The 25,234-nt window shown below is 32.5% G+C and overlaps 1 protein-coding gene across 2 annotated transcripts in view; it reads left to right on the top strand.

Moving 5' to 3' along the window:
- Nucleotides 1-25,234, top strand: part of LOC114336010 (phosphatidylserine lipase ABHD16A) — a 33,998-nt gene that overhangs the window by 1,217 nt on the left and 7,547 nt on the right. The window contains exons 1-6 of one of the 2 annotated variants that reach the window (XM_050643159.1): nucleotides 2,383-2,561; nucleotides 4,166-4,323; nucleotides 11,289-11,542; nucleotides 14,710-14,874; nucleotides 23,017-23,201; nucleotides 24,304-24,437. In XM_050643159.1, the coding sequence (XP_050499116.1) occupies nucleotides 2,398-2,561; nucleotides 4,166-4,323; nucleotides 11,289-11,542; nucleotides 14,710-14,874; nucleotides 23,017-23,201; nucleotides 24,304-24,437 (1,060 nt within the window). In that variant the 5' untranslated portion in view covers nucleotides 2,383-2,397. Of the gene's footprint in view, nucleotides 1-2,382; nucleotides 2,562-4,165; nucleotides 4,324-11,288; nucleotides 11,543-14,709; nucleotides 14,875-23,016; nucleotides 23,202-24,303; nucleotides 24,438-25,234 lie in introns of those variants that run through there. The other variant, XM_050643158.1, reaches the window with a different exon arrangement.

Raw genomic sequence — 25,234 nt, 5'->3', positions numbered from 1 at the left:
AAAAACTTTATTGCACATTTCTATTTGATAAAAAGTTGTAACTAGAGAGAGTTGTAATTATACTCATATTTCTCATATTAATTTTACTTGGATGTTGATGCATGGCACTGCATATCATTAACAAATTTTTCATATGCTGGTACGTAATTACCGAGGACCAAACGCAAGCATGATGACAGATGTTCGTCAGTTAGCTGATTACGATACTCTAATTTCACTACCTTCATTTTGGAAAATGCAGACACACACAAGTACGTTGATCCAAAGAGTGCTGTGAGCTGCAGAGCTACTTACCTCAAATACGGATATCAGACAGACGATATGAAAGACCAAAATTCCGTATCGGTCACTTTGGATTTAAGGTGTATACCTATCCGAAATTATTTTCAGTACCTCATTTTGGACGGAAATGATCTCCATATTGAAAGTAATGGAAATTTCATTGGCAATTTTTTCAATCTCTTGACAAGAAAATGCATTAGACATGAATGTTACAATATCAGTCAGTTTTTACAAATCAGCGAAGCGTCTTTCAACCTCGCTATGAACTGCTTGCAGCTCCGTCTTGTATTAAGCTAATAAGCATACTAATTCAAATGAGAGATTACCCTTTTTTCAACGATGGAAAGTTGTTTAAATCCTTTCTGTTTATTTGATTAACACATTCGCGGTCATGACTGCATATGAAGTCATTTACTCCATAAGAATACGTGTATAAAATGACAGCGTGTCCGCGAATGTGTTAATCAGGAATTTCAATTTGTTGACAAAAGAATGTACTGCGCTCATCATATCGATAATTGTTTTAGTGCGCATCCAAATCTCAAATACAAAGTGAATATGGTTGAACTGTAGTTTGTAAATCGGTATTTTTCGGTTGTGTATATCTTCTTCGCAAGTTTTTTCTTTCCGAGGCAGCATTGTCAACAATTCTTCTTTAGCTAAAATATCTGAAAACACCATCCGAATGAAAATACGTAACCGGGATGTATTATATCAATCATATCGGTTGACTCGTCAAATTGCAAAGAAAAGTATATTCACTTCATAATATCATACTTTTAACTTTGCTTTCCAAGTCTTTGCTCATGATTTCAATATGTCTAGTAACCGTTGGATGTGACAACTGGACTTTGATAGCCGACATAATATCTTTTCCATTTTTATTTTTTTCCATTAATCGCGATCGACTTCAAAATCTTTGGCGATCGACAGGTCAATCGCGATCAACCTTTTGAGCACCGCTGCCATAGTGTGTCTTGGCCAGTTTCAGAATCAGCTTCCATTTCTTCCTATCTATCGCCTTAATTTTCAAATTTCGTACTCTTAATACTCAGGCAGAAAAAAAGAAATGCGGCAACCTCCGAGATGGTTTTTGTTCTTTTCCACAACTTTGCTTTTTTGGACATGTTGGGTTTCTGAAACCACTGATTCAATTTCAATCACTTCTAACAGTATCACTTGTGCTGAAACTGTTAATGTGTTAAACACATAAGTGGCTTCTTACTTGTGTTAGGAACGGTTCTCCATAAAGAGTTTGCATGGGTATGTAAGATTTGACAACACTGGTCATTTGATTAGAAGGCTCAAACGAAATCTAAAAGAGGATACTTTGAACCTGTTAATCCTAACAAAATTTATAACAACTGCAGGTGTCGTTGTTATTATGTCGTTTTGTTTGAGGGGGCATGGTAGAGCCACCAATCCAACCTATCGATGGCTTAGTGTGAAAACCTCATATCTCATTAAATTACAATTTTACAGGAGAGGCAAAAAACTGATTTTTTGCATAATATAACCTAAAAACAAAAATTACGTTACATATTTTTAATTCGAGCACATTGAGACATATCTGATATTGGCACAGAGCTAAAAGTGTTAAATGTTGCTATTAAATTGGAAATACAAATATTAACTATGAAAAACACGTAAATATCCTTGCAGTATATAGAGCCTTTGCCCAAGTAAATATGATAACCTCGTATATCTTGATATACTTACATGTTTTTCATCTCAAATGAGGTTGTGTTTATTATTATTTACGAGGTTTTCATTTTTCATAGCTTATTGCACACCTCCAAATACTAGGTCGATACAATACAAATCTTTTGATTTAAGATTCATAAAATGTTTCTATATGCCGGACTACCTTTTGTTGTTCACAAAAAACATTTCTGCAAGTCGAATCTCTCAAACAAACACTTCAAATTAAGTACCAAATTCTTGGTTATAAATATACGTGGTATTCACACTAAATAAAGAGAGCAATTGATATATGTGGTTTCTTTTTTCGGCTGTAGAAAATAGTCTAGTGTATTTGGATTTTTTCTAACAGTTGTAAATCGTGAGATACAAGGTTTTCAAACTAAAACCACCAAAATGTCATTTTCGAAAAAAATGAGATACGAGGTTTTCACACTAAACCATCGATATGTAAAGTATTTTAAGGCTGTTAAGAAAGCAGAAAGAGATATGACGCCAGGAGCAAAACAGGAATTAATGAAATATGATTTTAACTTTAGATCTTGGCCAGTTGAATACAAATGTACCAGTGATGCAAGGTACAATTACTTTTTTATTTTCCTTATAGGTGTTACAACAAGTTTAAGGTCAATGTATAATTAGCTCACATAGTTTATATTGTATATTTAGTTCATAAGCAATTAAGGTTACTAACCAATTTTTTGCTCAATTAGTGCCATAAAACTAGAGAACTGATAACCATCAATTAAGTATACTTACCATTTTTTCACACGTTTTTTTATTTACTTATAAAGCCAGTGGCAGATCCAGCAGGATCCAGTATCATCAAGAGGGGGGCCGATTGGCTAAATCTCTATGAAAAATAAATGAATGTTTTTATAATCTTTATATATAACTTGGTTTGAGAGGGAGGCCGATCGCCCTTCCCTGGATCTGCCACTGTATAAAGCTCAACAGACCTTGAAGACCTAGCGCTGAAAAGTTTAATTTTCTTTTACAAGTACTATTTACATTTATTTATATAAATTGCGTTAATATTTCTTTGGAATTTGGAATGAAATTGAATACAAAGAAGGCAGAAATGATGGTCATCAGCAAGCACCAAAACAGAAGGGTGAACGTCAATGTCGACGGAACAGATCAGTAAAGTAACAAGAACAGCGTACCTTGGAAATAATCTTGATGAAATTTGGCACTATGGGTCATTCCACGAATATACTACTCTCTTGGATCATCGCGACAACGAATATTTTAGTGTACAACATAGGAAGTATGAAACTAAATGGCTCTAATAATTATTCCAATAAACAGCAATGTAATTTTCAATTTACTTTCATTCTTCTTATTTTACACAGCAAAATATTCGTTGTCGAGATAATCCAAGAGGGTCGTATATTCGTGGAATAGGGTATACTTACTAGAGATAAGAACACATCTGGAAAAGGCACGTGCAGTGTTTTACAAAGTGCAAAAAGTTCTATGCAACCTCCAGCTGGGTATCTCATTGAAAACTAGAATACTCTTAACGGACGCTAATGTATTGAGTGATTTAGTACATTTAAAAGTTATTTACATGCTTTAACATAATTTTTGAATATATCTTTTTCTATTTTAAAGCTCTTAAAATTATTGGGTAGGCCCGGCCTATCCTGCCTACCCCCAAAAGCCGCCACTGTTGTACTTTTACAAAATGGCACTAAACAACACTTATAGTGTTTTCTTTTATTTTCCATAGTAAACTTTCTTTCTTTTCCTTCAAAAACTATATCAAACTCCAATCTCAACAAACTGGTATATATTATTACAATGACATACGATAAATGTCATTAGAATATAAATATTTTCCCTTATACCGCGACGATGAGATGGCCAAATACCCAAGTAGGTGGAAGCCAATAAACTAAAGAAGAAGAAGAAGAATATACCTAAGTATAAACATAACCATATAGTAGAACTATGTGACGTCACGGGTCGTTTGAACTTTTTTAAATCACAGAAGATTTTAAATTTGTACTTCTAAGTTATTATGAGTTTTTGAAGCTTGAAATTTTGGAAATCTTATTTTTAAACAAAACTGAACATTATTACGTAATAAAAAAATGTGCAAGTTCCCTATTGGGTTCGCCTGTAAAGTAAATAAATAAATAGATAAATTAATAAAATGGTACATTTTATGTTTTAGGGAAATGGTACAACAAATTCCTAAACAACCAAAATACTCTGGATTGATAAATTGGCTGTGGCAGTTACCTTTCAAAATAATCGCTTATTTTGCTATTCACACTTTTGGTATTAGACTTATTTATCCAGGAACCATTGGATTCCTTCAAATTATATTAGGTAAGTTATCTGATGTCAATTTATTCTATATTTCATCTAGATGCACATACCAAGTTATATTTAATAATTTTCATTCAATTACACCAATAATAGTGCGGCAGATTCGTGCAAATATTATAAGAATTGTGCATTTAATGATAGAAGCATATAATTTGGACCACATATACTACACATATAAAGGTTCCAAATTAGATATGAGGCCATCTCAGATTTTACCTTTTACAAAAATGGCGGGCATTCACAATGGCGACAATACATATGTGACTAATAGCACAATAACTTTTAAACAAAAAGTCTGACTTCAACCAAATTTGTTATATGGGTTCCTTTTTTGATATGTAAGACCGAGCTCCTGAACCAGAAGAATCAGCTTACCAGAAGTTGTGTTTTTCCTGATTTTTTATGTAAAAATATGTTGTTTTTTTTTCAATTCTTTCACCCTGTATATATTAATTTTTCAAAAAGGTATACCGGCATTGAAAAGAGCGTAAAAATATTGTTTAGGAAATATTTTAAACTTTTTAGTTATATTAATAACCATTTAATAAATGCATAACTTATCTTCACATGTACCTACATACTTGTACCTACATACTTGTATGCTGCCGTGCTTAGCGAAAACGCCGTATCTGCAAAAATCTGAAAAAATTAGATTTATACATTTTTCTAACCCAAATGTGCATATCTATCTTATTTGCTTACTAAAAATGACGTAAGTTAAGCCAAAATACATTAAACACAACGCATTTTATGCCGTATCTGCAAAAATGTTCATGGATACTTAGAATAAATGCGTCATCTGAAAAATACTTAAAAAAAACGCCGTATTTAAAGATCACTTGCCGCGTTTATCCTAAGCAGGCACTAGATGCGGCGTTCTGCCTAAGCATTTGATAGATTTTTACAGCATGTGTAAAATTTTTAATAAGGTTAGTTTGTTGCCATTTTTCAACGTGAACGGTTGTTTGATATAGTTTTTTAAATATGTCAAGTAGAAAATAGAACAAAGTTAATACTGCAGAAGGCTATTTTTTCTTTATCAATAGAAAATCTAAACACATATGTTTGAGTTGTTGGTGATCAAGAAATAATGTGAGGTATAGCGGAGTTTCCTATGTGTATGAATATTGTTGTTGATGCGACATTGTATTATTACGTTACATCAGGCATTTTAAACAGTGCAAATTTTATAAAGTTTGTTCGAAATAGGAATTTTGGTACAAAGTATTTTGATCGCCGTACGTCGTAGAATTTCCAATGTAAAATCAATCAATTTCCAAGAAATCAATGTATAATAATTAATAATTAAAAATAAACTTGATCGTAAATGTTAATCGTTTCTGGAATGTTTTTAATTTTAAAATTCAAGAAACGCCCCTTAGCGGCAAACTTATTAATTCCAAAATTATTTCCAACACTTTTTTTATCCATTTTCATGACACACTTTTATAAAAAATATTTTTTATTCTCCTTTTTCATCGTTATATTGTATTTATTATACAGTAGACTCCCTCTATAACGAGAACTGAAATGGCAGACTAATTACCTCGTTATACGCGTATCTCAGACGTGTATCTCGTTATATCAGACAACAATTATATTGTGCATACATGCCTATATCGTTGTCTAAAATATTAACTTTCGATTACATAGTGATGCCATTCGGAGCAATATAAGTTGCTAAATATTGTTTCTTCGACAATAAGGCTTCGCCATCATAAATTATAATTTTTTTTACAATATTCAGTATCGGCCAATAAATAAACAGAACAGGAAGAACTTTATTATAGGTAGGCGTGGATTTTTATTAAAGCACTACCCTCGATATCTTCAGTGGAGTCGGCCTCAACAGAAAAGAGTGGAGGCATGTTGTCGAGTCGGCTAAAACCCATGAAGGGTTGTAACGCCACGGAGTATTAATTAAGTACTACCCTGGAGAACCGCACAGATGTTGGGAATTTATGTATACAGGTAGGTAGTTAGTCTATTTACTTATAGCCATTACAGCGCTAAAAATAGATAAAGAATAATAAAGATACATATTTTACGATTTCATTTTTCCTCGTTATAGAAATGTTCAGTTCAATAGGAATTTTATGGGGCATCTAGTGTACCTCATTATAAGCGAAACCTCGTAATAACCGTGTTCGTTATAGAGAGAGCATACTGTATTATAAAATAAGAAAAAGCTTAGCGCAAACGCAGTACTGCATTCTTCCTAAGGAGGAAGAAGTTAATTTTTATGTAGTATACTTAGAAAGAACGCAGTAACATGAGTTTTTAGAGTAAATAAAATATATTTTGCCAATCTTATGTATAAATATGAATCCTATGATATTTATTATGTATATAAAGTAGAAAACAAAACAAAACTCTAAATAGTTTTCAACGGCTAGACATTTAAATAAAAACCGATTTTACTCAAATTCGATCTCTCTGCAGATACGGCGTTTTTTCTAAGGACGGCAGTATGTGCGGCAGATCCGTGCAAATATAAGAATTATTGTGCATTTAATGGGAAAAGCATATAATTTGGACCACATATACTACACATTCAACGGTTCAAATTCAGATATGAATCCATCTCAGATTTTGCCTTTTACAAAAAATGCAGGCATTCAAAATGGTGACTATACATTTGTGTCCGATTTCAACAAAATTTGGTATATAGGTTCTTTTTTGATGTATAAGATCGAGCTCCTGAACCGGAAGAATCGGTTTACCAGAAGTTGTGTTTTTCCTGATTTTTTGTTAAAAATATGTTGTTTATTTTTTCAATTCTTTTACCCTGTATATATTAATTTTTCAAAAAGGTAATACCGGCGTTGAAAAGTGCGTAAAAATATTTTTTAGGAAATATTTTGAACTCTTTAGTTATAGTATTCGCGATTGAAACGGAATATAGAGGGCAGGTCGAATGCAGGAAAATGGCCGATATAAATGGTATAAACAAACATTCATTTGAGGAACAGAACAATACCGATTTGATTTAAAATATTTTAATATACTCATTTAATATACTGAAATTTACTAATAATTTCTTAATAGTGACCAAATTCCATTCAAATCAACAATTTTCTGGTTTGTTTATACCACTTATATTGGTTTAAATTTATTCCACCAGAGGTCAGATACTTTGTTTTTCATCGCGAATTGACTACCATTTAATAAATGCATAACATATCTTCACATGTAGGTACTTGTGTGCGGCAGATTCGTGCAAATAATAATATAAGAATTATTGTGTAATTAATGGTAGAATCATATAATTTACACCGCACATACAAAGATTCAAACTTAAGATATGAGGTCATCTCAGATTTTGTCTTTTACAAAAATGGCGGGCATTCAAAATGAATCTGCCGCCAATATGTAAACATACGTTATGCATTTATTTAATGGCAAATAACATAACTAAATTTGAACTCTTTTCAATGACGGTATTACCTTTTTGAAAAATTTATGTATACAGGGTGAAAGAATTGAAAAAGAAACAACATATTTTTACATAAAAAACAGTAAAAATACAACTTCTGGTAAACCGATTCTTCCAGTTCAAGACCTTCATCTTATTTATCAAAAAACGAACCTATATACCAAATTTGAATAAAATATGACGTCTTGTTCAAAAGCTATTGTGCTATTAGTCACATATGTATAGTCGCCATTTTGAATGCCCGCAATTTTTGTAAAAGAAACAAAAACTGAGATGGCCTCATATCTAAATTTGAACCTTTATATGTGTAGTACATATATGTGATCCAAATTATATGCTTCTACCATTAAATGCACAATAATTCTTATAATATTTGCATGAATCTGCCGCACATAGGTATATGTAAAGATACATTATGCATTTATTAAATGCTAATTAACATAACTAAAAAGTTCAAAATATTTCCTAAAAAATATTTTTACGCTCTTTTCAATGGCGGTATTAACTTTTTGAAAAATTAATACATACAGGGTGAAAGAATTGAAAAAAAGAATGTGTGTGTACTTTGTACGCACGTAAGAAGTTATACTTCTATTATATGATTTAAACGAAATTAATATACTTTTTATTTACATTTTGTTTAAATATTAAACTAATTTATTTATTTATTTACGGGAAACCCCCATTAACAGTACAAAAACATAAGTTAAATTTTTAAGACAGGTTAGATCTTATAAGTAGGTATATCCAAGTTAAAAAATTCAAAGTAATTATAATGGTATCAGACACTGAATCTAGACCATTGAGATAACTAGTACATAGGCTATTATAAAAATAATAATTTCAAACTATTAAAACAAAAACATTTAGAACAAACCTAATACTATGTAATACAAGGTAGGTACCTCTTTAGTTGGTTCAAACTGTATTTAAATAAGTCGATCTGCAGATTATTGGCCAAAGACATGCATCTGTCAAGAGGATTATTCACACCATAAGTTGTTCTATGAAAGGGAATTCGGAAAGTTGGTTGTTGCCTTAAATTACGATGTGGTATGTGGAAAGTAACATATTATAAGATATTAGGACAATCTAACAGACCATTAACCAACTTAAATAAGAATATTAGTGAAAATCTATCTCTACGGATGCTTAGTGGAGTCAATGAAATGTGTTGCTCAATCTCCATGTAATTATGATTAGCTATAGTAATTCCACATTTAAAAGCACACACTCTTAAGAATCTATGTTGTACTCTTTCCAAATAAATCATGTGATTTTGAAAATAAGGAGACCAAATTATTGAACAGTATTCCAAAATTGATCTGACCAAACAACAATAAACAACCCTGACAGTATGAACTGAAAAGTATTTGCAATTTCTTAGCACAAAACCAAGCATTTTACTACTCTTTACAGCTATTGAATTAATATGATTTATAAAAGTTAATTTCTCATCAAATATGATTCCCAAGTCTTTGATAGTAGTAACATATTTAAGTGGTTGATTATCAATAACATATGATGACTGGTATTTGAATATTTTACGTGTAAAACTAATAAAACAACATTTTTTAACATTGAGATCCAGCTTATGAACCCGACACCAACAGTGTAATTGGTCTAAATCATTCTGTAAAAGCAACTGATCGTCTGGGCCCTCAACAATCCTCCAAAGTTTTAAATCATCTGCAAACATTAAACAGTGACTATGTTTAAAACAATTAACGATATCATTAACAAAAACATTGAACAGTAAAGGAGAACAGTGTCCCCCTTGAGGAACACCAGAAGTAGCGAATATAGTTTCAGAGAGGTTGCCACCAATTTTAACATACTGAACCCGGCCAATTAGTGAACTTTGAAACCACAAGACAATCTGATGATGTAACCCGAACTTTTGCAACTTTTGCAAAAGGATCCGATGGTCCACCCGATCAAATGCTTTCGAGAAATCTGTGTAAATGGAATCTATCTGCTTAAACTGTTCCATGTTTTGCAAAATGTCAGTTTGATAATAAAGTAGATTTGTTAAAGTTGATTTATTTTGGCAAAAACCATGTTGTTGATCGGATATTAAACCTTTGCATAGCCAACTCAACTGCTTGCTGACTAGGGAATCAAACAGTTTCGGTATTGAAGATTGTATACAAACACTACGATAGTTTTCTACTTGATTTTTTTGACCATTTTTAAAAACAGGGACAACATAACTCACCTTCCAAGCATCGGGAAATACAGATGTTTGTAAAGATTTATTAAAAAGTATATATAGAGGTAAGACTATTGTGCAAACACACATAATTTATACTTACTACTTCTCAAACATTTTTATTAGAACAGTGCCAAAAATTAAAATAATAAAAGAATAAAACACACACAAACACATTAAACAAGCCACAAATGATGTCTGAACATTAATTGTCGAAAATTTTTTAACTAAATACGTATTTTCTAAAAATACAATTATATAATAAATATACTTACAGAACTTACATAAATATACTTAAAAAGAAATTTTCTATTGGGACTCGAACCAGCGCTGATAAGAGCGGTTGGTATTGGAACTCATTCGCCTTCTCCGCTTAGCCACGGACACTATGTGTCATTATTTACGAAGATCGACTAACTAAACGGATTAAACTTGTGATATTTTGATATTTTGAAAATTGATCAAATTATTTTAATTTTGAATTGAAATGATTTAGAATTGAAAAAATACAACAAAACATAGAGTAAAAAAACAATATATTAGGTGAATATTGATAGAAATTTTGATGGTAATCAAATTATATAAATAAAAGTATTACATACTATGTATTTTGGCAGATCAAATAGGTAGGTTTATACCCATGATAAATTAACAATTATTACTTACCTGTTGCTTTTAAAAACTATTTAAAAGTCACTACAATATTATAAACTTTTTTGTTTCTGTCCTCACAACAATAAAACTAATATATTATACATTTGTTTACCTTTACCTCCAAACCACAGCTGCCATATCGGATAATTTTTGACATGTCATTTGAACATCCAATCAGAACAAAGTTATAATGCGCATGCGCCGGGCTGATAGGTTTTAACATACAAAAAAATCACCCTCTATCGCCGGTAAAGAAGTATAACTTCAAAAAAAACAACATATTTTTACATAAAAACCAGGAAAAACACAACTTTTTGTAAACCGATTCTTTCGGTTCAAGACGTCGATCTTACACATCAAAAAAGAACCTATATACCAAATTTGGTTGAAATCTGACGTCTCGTTCAAAAGTTATCGTGCTATTAGTCACATATGTATAGTCGCCATTTTGAATCCCCGGCATTTTTGTAAAAGGCAAAATCTGAGATGGCCTCATATCTAAATTTGAACCTTCATATGTGCAGTATATGTGGTCCAAATTATATACTTCTATCATTAAATGCACAATTGTTTCACATATCTGCTGCACTATAATTATTGTGGCTTCATCCCGTATGAATATAGTACTTAAACTATTAACACTACTACTCTTTTTATTTTTAGATCAAAGTCTTATGCAAGGTAGATCTAAGCTAGTAGAACTATACAGAGGGGAAAGATATAAACTTCAGACAGCTGACGGCAATCATATTGATACTATGTTCGTCGATAGAAGAAAAACAACCTCAATTGGTAACACACTGGTAGTCTGCTGTGAAGGAAATGCCGGTTTCTACGAAATTGGGGTAATGAGTACCCCCATTGAAGCAGGATATTCGGTATTGGGCTGGAACCATCCTGGCTTTGCCAATAGTACGGTAAGTGAGCATCTAATATTTTGTAGAAATTTTTTGTAGAAAGGCACTCTGGCGAAACGGTTGTAGTGACAAAACATTGTAATACATTTTGTGGAAGTTGAAAACAAAAGTTTTGAGTGTTTTATTGTTAGATTCATTTTTATACAGTGAGGACGTTTGAGTTGGAATAAATTCATTATCTCGACAAAGGGTGAATTTGGAGCGAAATGCTGAGACGGGTCGATTTTTATTTTTAAATTTAAACTTTTTTTATATATATCATACTAGTGACGTCATCCATTTGGATGTGATGACGTTATCGATGATTTTTTTAAGTGTGATTAGGGGTTGTGTGATAGCTCATTTGAAAGGTTATTCAATTCTCTATTCAGTAATATAAACAATAACCTAATTATTTATATAGGTTGACCAAAAAATATTTTTTTATTAAATTAATTGACACAAAAAGAAGAATGTAAGCAATTTATTTAATTTAAAATACATTTTACTGCTGTCAGAAAACAGGTAATAGTTATTTTCCTAACAAGTGCAGAAACTCATACTTTTCCGCATGCGACTGCAGTTTGTGCAGTCTAGTGCGGAAAAGAGACTTTCTGCAAGAGTTAGGAACAATATTTTTTCTACGAGTCTTTAAAAAATGACCAAATCTTAATCAATTAATTTAATTAATATGAAAATACATACACAAATTAATTCTTTGACAAGCTTGTCAAAACCAAACTTTCAATATAATTAGTTAGCATGACGACGATCTTGGTTTCCATGACGATGATTCAAAACGACTGTTATTGTCTACTGATTTGATTTTCGAATATTATGTCAAAATAATTTTATTTCATCGAATTGTCTCGTTAATTTCATTAAAACAGTAACACAATAAGATACATTTGAAATAAAATAGTAAATAATATCTAAATATTAGTTTATTGCATGTATTATAATTATTTTAAGGCCATATTAAAATATCTAAACGCGTGCGGAAAAGTAAAACTTTCTAAACTAAAACGCGTGCGCGAAAGTAGACATTTTTGCACGCTCGTAGAAAAAAATATTTATTTCACAAATAAACATTGCTTTTCGCTTAAATTCAATGTTCAAACTGCTAAGAGACAGACAATTTAAGCGAAAATAATATTTATTTGTTAAATAAACAATTCTTTCTGTTTTCTGACAGCAGAAAAATGTATGATGAATTAAATAAATTGCTTACATTCTTCTTTTTGTGTCAATTAGTTTAATAAAAAAAATATTTTTTGGCCACCCTGTATAAATAATTAGGTTATTGTTTATATTACTAAATAGAGAATTGAATAACCCTTCAAATGAGCTATCACACAACCCCTATTCTCATTTAAAAAATCATCAATTACGTCATCACGCCCAGATGTTTGACGTCACTAGTATGATATATATGCCAAAAAGTCCTAATTTAAAAATTAAAATCGACCTGTCTCAGGATTTCTCTCCAAATTGGCCCATTCTTGAGATGATGAATTTATTCCAACTGAAACGTCCTCACTGTATAATAGATAATTAATAATATCATCCCTACCATTTCCAACTATCGAATGTGAAAATATTCGATACCTTGTCCTCGCATTATACGTGATACATCTTGTGGCAAATTCTCGTTATTGTAGCTTATATGTGTATAAACTATCGAATATGAACATTTTGCCATTTGGTTGACTGCAAACTGACGAAAATGGTATATTCGATATTTTTGTTTTGTATAAATATGTATAACTAAAGGTATATTTCTGGACCTCGGAGGTAAACTACACTATGTTATTTCTAGCAACTGTGTTTACCGCGTGTTTGCAACAAAGTTTAGAGCACTTCGGATGTTAAAAAAATCCGATTTTAATGATAATATATAACCAGTTTGTATAATCCAACTAATAAAATAAGTGGATTAGAGAAACTGATTCAAAATAACACCATGTCGACATAGTGTAGTTTACCTCCGAGGTCCAGATTTGTACAAAGCTAAATGTCGAATGTGTCACATTCGTTAGTTTGTGTTGTAATTTATAACAGTTATTCAATAATTATAATCTGTAAACTGTCGAAAATGCTAAACTGCTGAGAAGAACAAAATGCACGTGCGAATTTTGTTTCAGTATCGCTTCCAAGAAATTCTTGTGAGGCAGTTTATGATTTCATTTTAACGGATTTTCATTATTTGATTATACAGTTATTCGCTATTATACATTCGCTACTTTGAAACATCGGACCGAAACAAATCTTTGATTAAGGGGCTATCCTAGTGTAAAGGTACGAAATTCATATACTTTTTTGGGAATTGCTAAAATAATAAGTACTGTACCAATTGTTTTGAAAATTGGCATGAGCATTTATTGGATAAAGAAGTACATACAAAACAATTTTCATAACAAAATATTCTACTGGCACCGTGAAAATAAAAACATAGCTCCACTGCTGCAGTGATTGGGACTAATAGAGATTCTGAGACAAAAAATTTTAAAGTTATTATTGAAATATAAGTTATTTTCTATACCACCAACTAGGGATTTTTTGATCGGATAAAAAATGTCAATTTGGCGGTTTTTGAAAATGAAAATGTTTAAAAAATTTGTCAACACCTCGTCATTTTTCCAAATTTTAATATTTTTCAAAAATCCTAGTTGATGGTATAGGAAATAACTTATTCTTCAATAATCACTTTGAAACTTTATGTTTTAGGATCTCTGTTAGTCCCAATCACTGCAGCAGTTGGGCCATGTTTTTATTTTCACGGTGTTAGTAGATGGCGCATAAATCATTTAATTTTCGATATTTTTTTATGAAGATTGTTTTGAATGTACTTCTTTTTATAATCAATGTTCGTGCAAATTTTCAAAACAATTGGTTTAGTACTTTTTATTTTAGAAATTCCGAAAAAAAGTATATGAATTTCATATTTTTACACTAGGACAGCCCCTTAAAACAAAAAGCAAAGTAACGAATGTGATTTTTTGGAAAGAAAAAAATGATAAGCAGTTCAAATTTGTTATCAATCTAACAAGGATTAAACATTACATACAAAAAATATAAAATTTTTTCCAATTGTCAATGCGCTGTTAGAGTTATTTTGCTCTCCTGAAAAGTACCACTTTTCACATTCAATATAATTTCAATAAATCAACTAATACAATCATTTTCAGGGCAAGCCATATCCTTCGCAAGAACAAAACGCTATTCATGCGGTTATGCAGTTTGCGGAACAGAAATTGAACTTCAAAAGGGAGGATATAATATTGTTCGGTTGGAGCATCGGTGGATACGCCGCGGCATGGGCTGGTGTGAATTATCCAGAAGTAAAAGGCATGGTAAGAATAATTATAATACTGCAAAGTAACACTTCTTCTTTTGGCATCATAACCCTGGATGGTCTCTGCTTGTCAGGCTATGTCCTTCCATTTAGATCTCTCTTGTGCTTGTCTTCTCCATTGTCTTATTTTCATGGTTTTCAGGTCGTCTTCCACGTCATCCAGCCATCTTGTTCTGGGCCTTCCTATCGGCTTCCATTGTAATATTTTCTTTGTTGTTTTTGCGCCGTCTTGTCTCTGCACATGTTCTTGCCATGACAGTCTTTGAGTTTTCACAAATCGTACAATATCATAACCTTATTCAATTCATTAACCTCCTTGTTTCTCCTGATTCTCCATGTGCCGTTTTTCTCTTGCACCGGGCCATATACTTTTCTCAGTATTTTTCCCTCGAATGTCCTGAGTTGGGCTTGATCCGTTTTTGTCATTACCCAGGTTTCATAACCATAGGTTACTACGGGTCTAATCAATGTTCTGTAATGTTGTTCGGAAGCTATTTCCTTGTGACATTTTTATGGTTAACTATTTAGATGGGAAATAAGCCACAATTAAATTGAAAAAATAATTTTATTAACGTTTCGAAGCCCAAATCGGGTTTCGTTGTCAAAATACAAAATACTACTAAATTAAACAAAAATGTTGTTACCCGGTCATATTACCCGTATGCACGCCAGTCGTGAATATAAAATTCTTAATTGTATGCCAAAAATGCGCAATAACTACCTCTTAAAACCTACCAAATTTCATTTGCATATCGCAACCGGTTTTAGAGCAATAAATAAATCGTCAGTTTGTAAGAAAAAATTCAACATCCCGTATCTAGGCAACGAAGCATTTGCGGACATATGTTTATAAAGCAAAGGGTCATTATTTTTTCATGCAGAATTACCCCTTAAAGTTTGTTGCACTTATTTGTATTGTTGAAGAACATGGCTAGTTGTTAAAGTACCTAACTTTTTTATTATCAAACATAAGCTAATGAATCAAAAAGCATAAGGCTACAGTTGAGTTTTAATTTCAATATTTTATATACGTCAGAATATTCCACAGGGTGTTCCAAACTTTGAGGAAAAAACACACTATCATTGTTACACCCGGTATACAATGACACTTATCTGTTTAGCAACAATATTATTACATCGATATTCTTGAAGAATAAAGCTATAACATATTAAAAAATTACTAAAATCGGACAACTGGTTTAGGAAATACAAGACATCAAAAATGTCCCATTTTTAAGGTGGTGGGTTATTTTTTTTGCTTAGTGTATATGTGCGGAAAAATATTGCGATTCAATTTTTTTCACCATCTTGCTTGAAATATCCCCTCTTAACAAATTTGTATGTTGCCAGGATCAAAAAGTCAAAAATTTTTTTAAAGGTTTGTTTTTTGTTTTTTCCTAAAACTAATTTTTTTGCATCGGACAAATTTTTTTAGGTTTTTTGGATCATTCCAAATAGAAAATATCCTAAGTGACTTTTCTGTAAATGTGATAGTTTTCGAGATATAAGCGATTAAAAATATAAAAATTTCAAAATCGGCCATTTTGAACCCTCAAAAACTATGTAAAAAAACCGAAAATTTCAATGATACCAAGGTACGTAGATATTCTAAGAATATCGATTGATGAAGTCCCGAAGAGCTTTTTGCAATACAATATCGAAAACCCCTTTGTTTTTTAATTGCTAGTCAAGCGGTCGCTACACTATTTTTAACCGTTGCATGTATAGTATGTAGTATGCGTAAATATAATATGTGCGGAAAAATATTCTGATTCAATTTTTTTTCACCATCTTGCTTAAAATAGATTCCCTATTAACAAATTTGCATGTTGCAGGGTCAAAAATGTGTCAAAAAAAAATTTAAACAATTTTTTTAAACTTAAAATGTTCTCCGATTACATATTATACACATGCTACGGTTGAAAATAGTGTCGCTCCCGCTTGATCAGCAATTAAAAATCAAAGGGGTTTTCGATATTGTATTGCAAAAAGCTCTTCGGGATTTCATCAATCGATATTCTTAGAATATCTACGTACCTTGATATCATTGAAATTTTTGGTGTTTCACATAGTTTTTGAGGGTTATGATCGATTTTGCAACTTTTAAAATTTCAGTCGCTTATATCTTGAAAACTATCACATTTTCAGAAAAGTCACTTAAGGTCTTTTCTATTTGGAATGATCCAAAAAACCTAAAAAAATTTGTCCGATGCAAAAAAATTAGTTTTAGGAAAAAACAAAAAACACACGTTTAAAATTTTTTTTTTGACTTTTTGATCTTGGCAACATACAAATTTGTTAAGAGGGGATATTTTCACGTAAGATGGTGAAAATATCCCCTCTTAACAAATTTGTATGTTGCCAAGATCAAAAAGTCAAAAAAAATTTTAAACGTTTGTTTTTCCTAAAACTAATTTTTTGCATCGGACACATTTTTTTAGGTTTTTTGGATCATTCCAAATAGAAATGTGATAGTTTTCGAGATATAAGCGATTGAAATTTTAAAAGTTGCAAAATCGGCTATTTTTAACCCTCAAAATCTATGTGAAACACCAAAAATTTTTTTAAACGTTTTTTTTTTGTTTTTTTCCTAAAATTATTATTTTTTGCATCGAACAAAGTTTTTTTAGTTTTTTTGGATCATTTCAAACAGGAAAGGTCTTTAGTGACTTTTCTCTAACGTTGATAGTTTTTGACATATAAGCGATTAAAAATTTAAAAATTGCGAAATCGGCCATTTTTAACCCTCAAAAACTATGTGAAAAACTGAAAATTTCGATGTTGCCAAGGTAAGAAGATATCCTTTGAACATCGACTGATCAAATCCCGAAGAAAACCCCTTTGTTTTTTAATTGCCAATCAAGCGGGCGCTTGATTGGCAACCGTTGCATGAAATGTAACATGCGTAAATATTATTTGATATAAATATGATAGTAAATATATTATAAATTCTAACTTTGCTGTCCATTCTCATATATGGGTTATTTCAGACCACATCTCTCAAACATCCGGCCTTGTTTATTTGTCCTCTTAGGTCTTTGGCTGGGTCATGATAACTTGATAAATCTACACCTAGATATTTGAAATGGTTTAGCTGTTCTATGGGTTTCCCCTCTACCACGAGCTTGCATCTAATTGGATCTTTCGCATTGGTAATGCAATATGTTCATGTTGAGTCGTCGACATGCTTGGTAGAATCGATAAAGTTGTCTTTGTAGGTCATCCTCCTATACAAGAAAGGTAACAGGGTGATTAGGTGACAGGGTGATTAAGTGATTAGGTCTTCATTGAACCACCTTTAGTCTGTCAATTATTTAAGGAAGTAGAAATACTTCAAATGTCAGTGATATTGACATCCAGGAAAGGGCAATTTTTAATGTATTAACCAAGGTCAGGATCCAATGTGATTACGGAAATTTAAGTTTTTGTCTGTGTTGAAATTTTAATTTTAATGTTATAATTTAAATTTACTTTTTTAAATATTACAACAATTACTATAAAATTGGCTATAAAATTAAATTTGATCGAAATTATTGTACTCATCATCATTCTCTTTGCCTTATCCCTATGCGGGGTCGGCTTCCCTAATTGCATTTCTCCACACAATTCTATCTTGGGCCATATCAATGTTAATCCCCTTTACCAACATGTCCTGCCTTATCGTCTCCCCCCAGCTCTTCTTTGGTCTTCCTCTCCTACTCCTTCCAGGAATCTGCACTTCAGCTATTCTTCGTATTGGGTGGTTAACGTCTCGACGTTGAACATGACCAAACCATCTTAACCTATGCTCTCTCATTTTGGCATCAATTGGTGCCACACCTAGACTTCCCCTAATATACTCATTTCTAATTTTATCCTTCTTTGTCACTCCACTCATCCATCTAAGCATTCTCATTTCCGCCACATGCATTCGCTGTTCCTCTTTCTTTTTCACTGCCCAACATTCAGTTCCGTACATCATAGCTGGTCTTATGGCTGTTTTATAGAATTTTCCCTTCAGCTTCATTGGAATTTTTCTGTCACACAACACACCACTCGCTTCTTTCCACTTCATCCATCCAGCCCTAATTCTACTGCATGCATCTCCATCTATTTCTCCATTACTCTGTAATACCGATCCTAGGTACTTAAAACTATTGCTTTTTACAATCATTTCACCATCCAAAGATACCATTTTATTTGTAGTAGCTCCATCTTTAAATGAACATTCCAAATACTCTGTTTTTGTCCTACTAAGTTTTAAACCTTTTTCCTCCAGAGCTTGTCTCCACTGTTCCAGTTTTTGTTCTAAGTCTCTTTCACTATTTCCTACTAACACGACATCATCAGCATACATTAAGCACCATGGAATGTTACCCTGTATTTTCGCTGTTATCTGGTCCAAAACTAATGAGAATAAATACGGACTAAGCACAGAACCTTGATGCAATCCTACTTTCACATGAAATTTATCAGTCTCTCCCACACCTGTCCTAACACTAGTCGTTACTCCCTCATACATATCCCTCACAATCTTTACATATTCACCAGGGACTCCTTTCTTATTGAGTGCCCACCACAGAATCTCTCGAGGAACTCTATCATATGCTTTCTCAAGATCAATGAATACCATATGAGCGTTTGTTTCTTTACTCCTGTATTTTTCCATCAACTGCCTTATAATGAAAACTGCATCTGTTGTTGATCTACCCTGCATAAAGCCAAATTGATTCTCGGATATTTCGGTTTCTTCACGTATCCGTCTATCAATTACTCTTTCCCATATTTTCATGGTGTGGCTAAGCAGTTTTATAGCCCTGTAGTTTGTACATTGTTGTATATCTCCCTTGTTTTTGTAAACAGGTACCAGTATACTGCTTCTCCATTCGTCTGGCATTTGTCCAACTTCCATAATTCTATTAAATAGACCTGCTAGCCACCTTGTTCCTGTCTCTCCCAATGCTCTCCATACTTCCCCAGGAATATCATCTGGTCCTACCGCTTTTCCTTTCTTTATTTTTTGAAGCGCTTGAGCCACTTCCTCGTTGGTTATTTTGGTGACCATTGCTGCTACTGTCTCCGTTGACTCTACAGGCTGTCTGTCAAATTCTTCATTTAATAAGCTGTCAAAGTACTTTCTCCATCTCTTTTTGACATCCCTTTCGTGAACTAGTATTTTATTATTTTCATCTCGGATACATCTAATCTGATTAAAATCTTTTGCTTTCTTTGCTCTCTGTTTGGCTATTTTATATATCTTCGTTTCGCCTTCCCTGGTATCAAGTTGATCGTATAGGTTTGAATACGCTTCTGCTTTAGCTTTTGCTACTGCTACTTTCGCTTTCTTTTTGGCGACCATATAGTTTTGAAGATCTATGTCCGATCTGGTTTCTTGCCACTTTTTATATAATTTTCTCTTCTCTTTTATGTTTCCTTGTACTTCATTTGACCACCACCAAGTCTCTTTATCTTCAAACTTCTTTCCTGACGTTTTCCCAAGTATTTCAATAGCCGTCTCTCTAATAATATTGGCCATTTTTCTCCAAATTGTGTTAGGGCTTCCTTTCATGTTCCAACATATTTTTTCTACTATTCTTTCCCTGAATAGACCTTCCTTCTCATCTTTTAGCATCCACCACTTGATTTTTTGTGGTCCTCTCCGATATTTTTGTTTAGTTTCGCTTTTTACTTCGATGTCCAGAACAAGCAGCTTATGTTGTTGGCTTACTGTCTCACTAACTATTACCTTGCAGTCCTTGCATTCACGTATGTCTTCTTTCCTTATCATGAAGTAGTCTATTTGGGATTGATGTTGTCCACTTTTGTAGGTAATAAGTTGAGTTTCTCTCTTTTTAAAGAATGTGTTAACAATCGCCATATCCAATGCTGTTGCTAATTCTAGCATGTCATCTCCAGCTTCATTTCTAGTTCCAAAGCCTAATCCCCCATGTATTGTTTCATATCCTGTCTTGGCTTGGCCCACATGTGCATTGAAATCACCTCCTATTATAACTTTCTCCTCCGCTGGAATATCACTCAGTATGTCTCCCAATTGATCATAGAAAGCTCTTCTTTCATTCTCACCCAGACCTGTTTGAGGAGCATACACACACACAACATTCAATACCTCTTTATCAATTACAAATTTCACTGACATCATTCTATCACTCGTTCTTACAACATCTACTACGTTATCTTTCATTTCACTATCAGCAATTATACCAACTCCATTTCTAGTGTTACTACTCCCTACATACCACAATTTATATCCATCACCTAGTTCTTTCGCCCTTTGTCCTTTCCACCTAGTTTCTTGAATACAAGCAATTTGAACTCTTCTTCGTTTGAGCGCATCCACTAACTCCAGACTCTTACCTGTAAGACTACCAAGATTCCAAGACCCTATCCTGATTTTTCTAACCTGCAATGGTGTTCCCCCTGAGATAGTCCTCACCCGGAGATCCGAATGGAGGCTCATTTTACTTCCGGAACATTTTACCTCAGGAGATGCCATCATTTCAGTATAAGTTGGTAATCGAAAGTTGCCATCGAAATTATTGTACTATGGTAATGAAAAAAAAATGTAAGATTGAATTCGTGATTATAAGTAAGTACAAATTTTTATGTATATAACCTTGGGGGTGAAAGTTAGAACTTTGAATTGAAAGAGTAGTTGGTTGTGTAAGTCTAGTAGGATATTGGTTCTGTATGAATATAACTAGTTGAACTTCACTAGTCATACTTCACTCCCTTCTATTTCCAAAATCTCCTTACACACTAATCAGTCTTACTCTACAAACCCCCCGTAAAATCCACATAACTAACTCACCCTTTGCCCCCTTTTCTTACCCTAATTTTCCTTTATAAATCATTGACCTTATTTATTTGCCTTTCATTTATATATTTTAGCATTGATTAATAACTACATGAGGAATATTTATAATCAATGATTTTAGCAACTTCGATTAATTTTAAAAATTCAAATAATTCCATTTTCTTTTCTATGCATAATTTTACAATACGTTCCTATATGTTTGACTATAACTAACAAATTTTCACATTCCGTTAATTATATTTTTTCACCTCACAATCTCATATCAGTTACATCAATTTTCACCAATTTTTTCAAATAGTTATATTCATACAGAACCAATATCCTACTAGACTTATACAACCAACATTACAGTTTAACAAATTTATCTGGCCTAAACACACTATTCAACTACTCTTTCAATTCAAAGTTCTAACTTTCACCCCCAAGGTTATATACTTAAAAATTTTTACTTACTTATAATCACGAATTCAATCTTACATTTTCTTTTCATTACCATAGTACAATAATTTCGATCAAATTTAATTTTATAGTCAATTTTATAGTAATTGTTGTAATATTTTAAAAAGTAAATTTAAATTCTAACATTAAAATTAAAATTTCAACACAGACAAAAACTTAAATTTCCGTAATCACATTGGATCCTGACCTTGGTTAATACATTAAAAATTGCCCTTTCCTGGATGTCAATGACATTTGAAGTATTTCTACTTCCTTAAATCATTGACAGACTAAACGTGGTTCAATGAAGACCTAATCACTTATAAAAAAATCTCTTAATGTGATACAGTAGAGCATCATGTTGCTGGTAGTAATCCATTGGCATCCAATCTAGGCCAAATTCTTTTGCAAATTTTAATATGTAGTTGGAACATACATCTTAACCAGTGTTTGGCATTGTGGCTATTTAGCAAGGACAGGGAGTAAGTAATCTTAACCACACTTTTCAATTTTTTAACATTCAAAATTTCACCCTTTTCAATTTTATTAAGTGGGATTACTTACTTTTAGGTTCACTGATGATGGACTGATAAGTCCGAATACGTTCTGAACGTAATCCTTTTGGATTTTTAAATTTTTTTTTAAATATTTATTAAATATACCATCTACACCAGGGAGTTTTACTTCACGTTAAATTTAAAAAAAAATCACTAAGAAGATTTAAACCTCCGAGGGGTTGAACCGGGTTGACATCTTATCGTAGTGACAAAAAAAACAAAAAAAAAGTCTCACTTGCACATAACATCATTGGTCTCAGCTGTCTTATAGATATGTATTTTTGCTTTTCTATGCTTTTGCTATAAGGTTAAAAAATGTTTGTTGTTGTAGGTATTAGATGCTACTTTTGACGATGTTCTGCCTCTAGCTGTGAATACTATGCCCTCTTGGATAGAACCTATAGTCAGAGTGGCTATTAAAGATCATGTTGATCTTAATATAATTCAGCAACTAGTAGAATATCCTGGACCCATTTTGTTAATCAGGAGAACTGATGACGAAGTTATATGTTTGAGGTAGGTTTAATATACCAAATATACAGAGTGTTGCTAGATTATGCATTTATCTTATTTATGAAATCGAAATCGTTGTTTAAATCAAAAGTCTTCGAAAATCTCCCGTTAATTATGAAAAACCACCTGTAGTTTCAACATCTCAAATTACCCAAAAGTGAGTAAGAATACTGGATCAGTTGGCCCAAAAGAAGAATGAAAATATCAATATTAGATTTTGGTCTTGGTCGCTAAAATAATACAAGAATTAATACAATCTTCGTCTATTCTTGAACATGAATCAAAAAGAGTGGGTCTTATTAATAATCAGTGAAAAAGAAATATATCGGAATCACGGGGGCACCACCTGACTACTCCCAACAACTGATAGAGGCTGATAATATAATTGAGAAAGAGTATCATTCTTTAAGTACTTGGATTCCAGCATCACTCAGGACAATTCCAACATTCCAACCATTATGAGATCAAAGAGAAACAGCCTACATCCTTTAACCAAATCAAAACTCCTGTCCTGGAAAAGGAAAAAGAAAATTTACCGCACATAAAGTGGTACTATCAACAAATCTTGTTGTTTTTATGAATATATATGAAAAGCCCTAATGCTAGAGGGATGTAAGCTTTAACCTAAATTATTTTCCCATATGGTCGTTCTTTTTCCTAATAAAAAAGAATTTTCTCTGTAGCAAAATGAAATTTTATAGATCCGGTTCGAAGGACCATATAACGGGGTACTAGTCTTCTTCTTTAAGTGCCGTCTCCGAATCGGAGGTTGGATATCATCATCACTATCTTTACTCTATCTACCACTGCTCTGAAGAGTTCTATAAAACTACATTTAAACCAGTCCCTTAAATTCTTCAACCATGCTTATACTCCTTCCGCCTCTTATTTTTCTTATTTTTATCCGTTTCTTTCTTATTTTTATTGTGTTTATTATTTCGCATTCTTTGCCCATTTCTCGCAATACTTCTGTGTCCATGCTATTCTAAGCATCCTTCTGTAACACCATCACTAGGGTACTAGTGATTTATTAGTGAAAGTTTAAAGCCTTTGTCAATTTTTGCATGTATATGTTTGTCAAATCTAACATTAATTATTGTTTTAGGCAGGGAGATGTTTCGTCAAACAGAATAAATATTCTATTAAAGAAATTACTACGTTATCGATATCCGTTCATCTACGACGATGTACGAATTCAGATAGTGGATGGTTATTTGTCTGTTTCACAGGACGAACAAGGTAAGTTACGTTTTATCGATAATTTTTACAATAGTCCAACTGTCAAGAGACGAAAATGCGACTTAACCTCTAAAAATCGTACGAAAAAGCTGAATTTTACCGAGAATGTCAATTCTGGGACACCAAAAAAAGATGTAAAAAAAGTTTGCCACTTCTTTCCTCGGGCTTCCCCCCTAAAACCCGCCTCGTAGGGAGGAGAAAAGAGAACCAAGAATCTATACGCCGGGGAAAAATGTTTCAAAAGAGACAATTTTGAATAAAAATAGTTGTCGGCACTTTTCGTGGAGAACAATCCGTTCTCTCAGAAACAACGCTTGAAGCGACCAGCGATTTTGAATGTCAGTTACGCGTGCGAAATAAATTTTTTAAATAAAATTTTTATCAACTCGACAGTAAATCAAAATTAGTGTTAGAGGTGAATTTGTTATAAACTGATTAATAAATAAACGTTTCGCAATTTTTGCCATTTTTTACAATTCTCGTGAGATCAATAAAATTTATCACTTCCATCAGGGGCGGCCCGTCAGGGTAGGCAAGGTAGGCGCCGCCTAACCTCTATCAAATGTGCAATAATAAATTATTTATTAATATAAATTACTTATTTCAAAACTGTAATTTATAAATTTTGGTACAATACCTAAGTATCTAAAATAAAACAAAGCTACTTTTTAATTCATCTCCAAAGTTGTAATAATTATTGTACGCTCCCCGTAGCGTAGCGCTACTACGACGGCTCTACCCTAGGGCAGGCGCTTTTAAAAGTAGCCGAACAGAATTCGCATTTTGTCTCACTCTTT

This window comes from Diabrotica virgifera, chromosome 2, assembly GCF_917563875.1.
Source record: "Diabrotica virgifera virgifera chromosome 2, PGI_DIABVI_V3a".
NCBI lineage: Eukaryota > Metazoa > Arthropoda > Insecta > Coleoptera > Chrysomelidae > Diabrotica > Diabrotica virgifera.
This window is presented reverse-complemented; position numbering and strand designations above follow the sequence as displayed.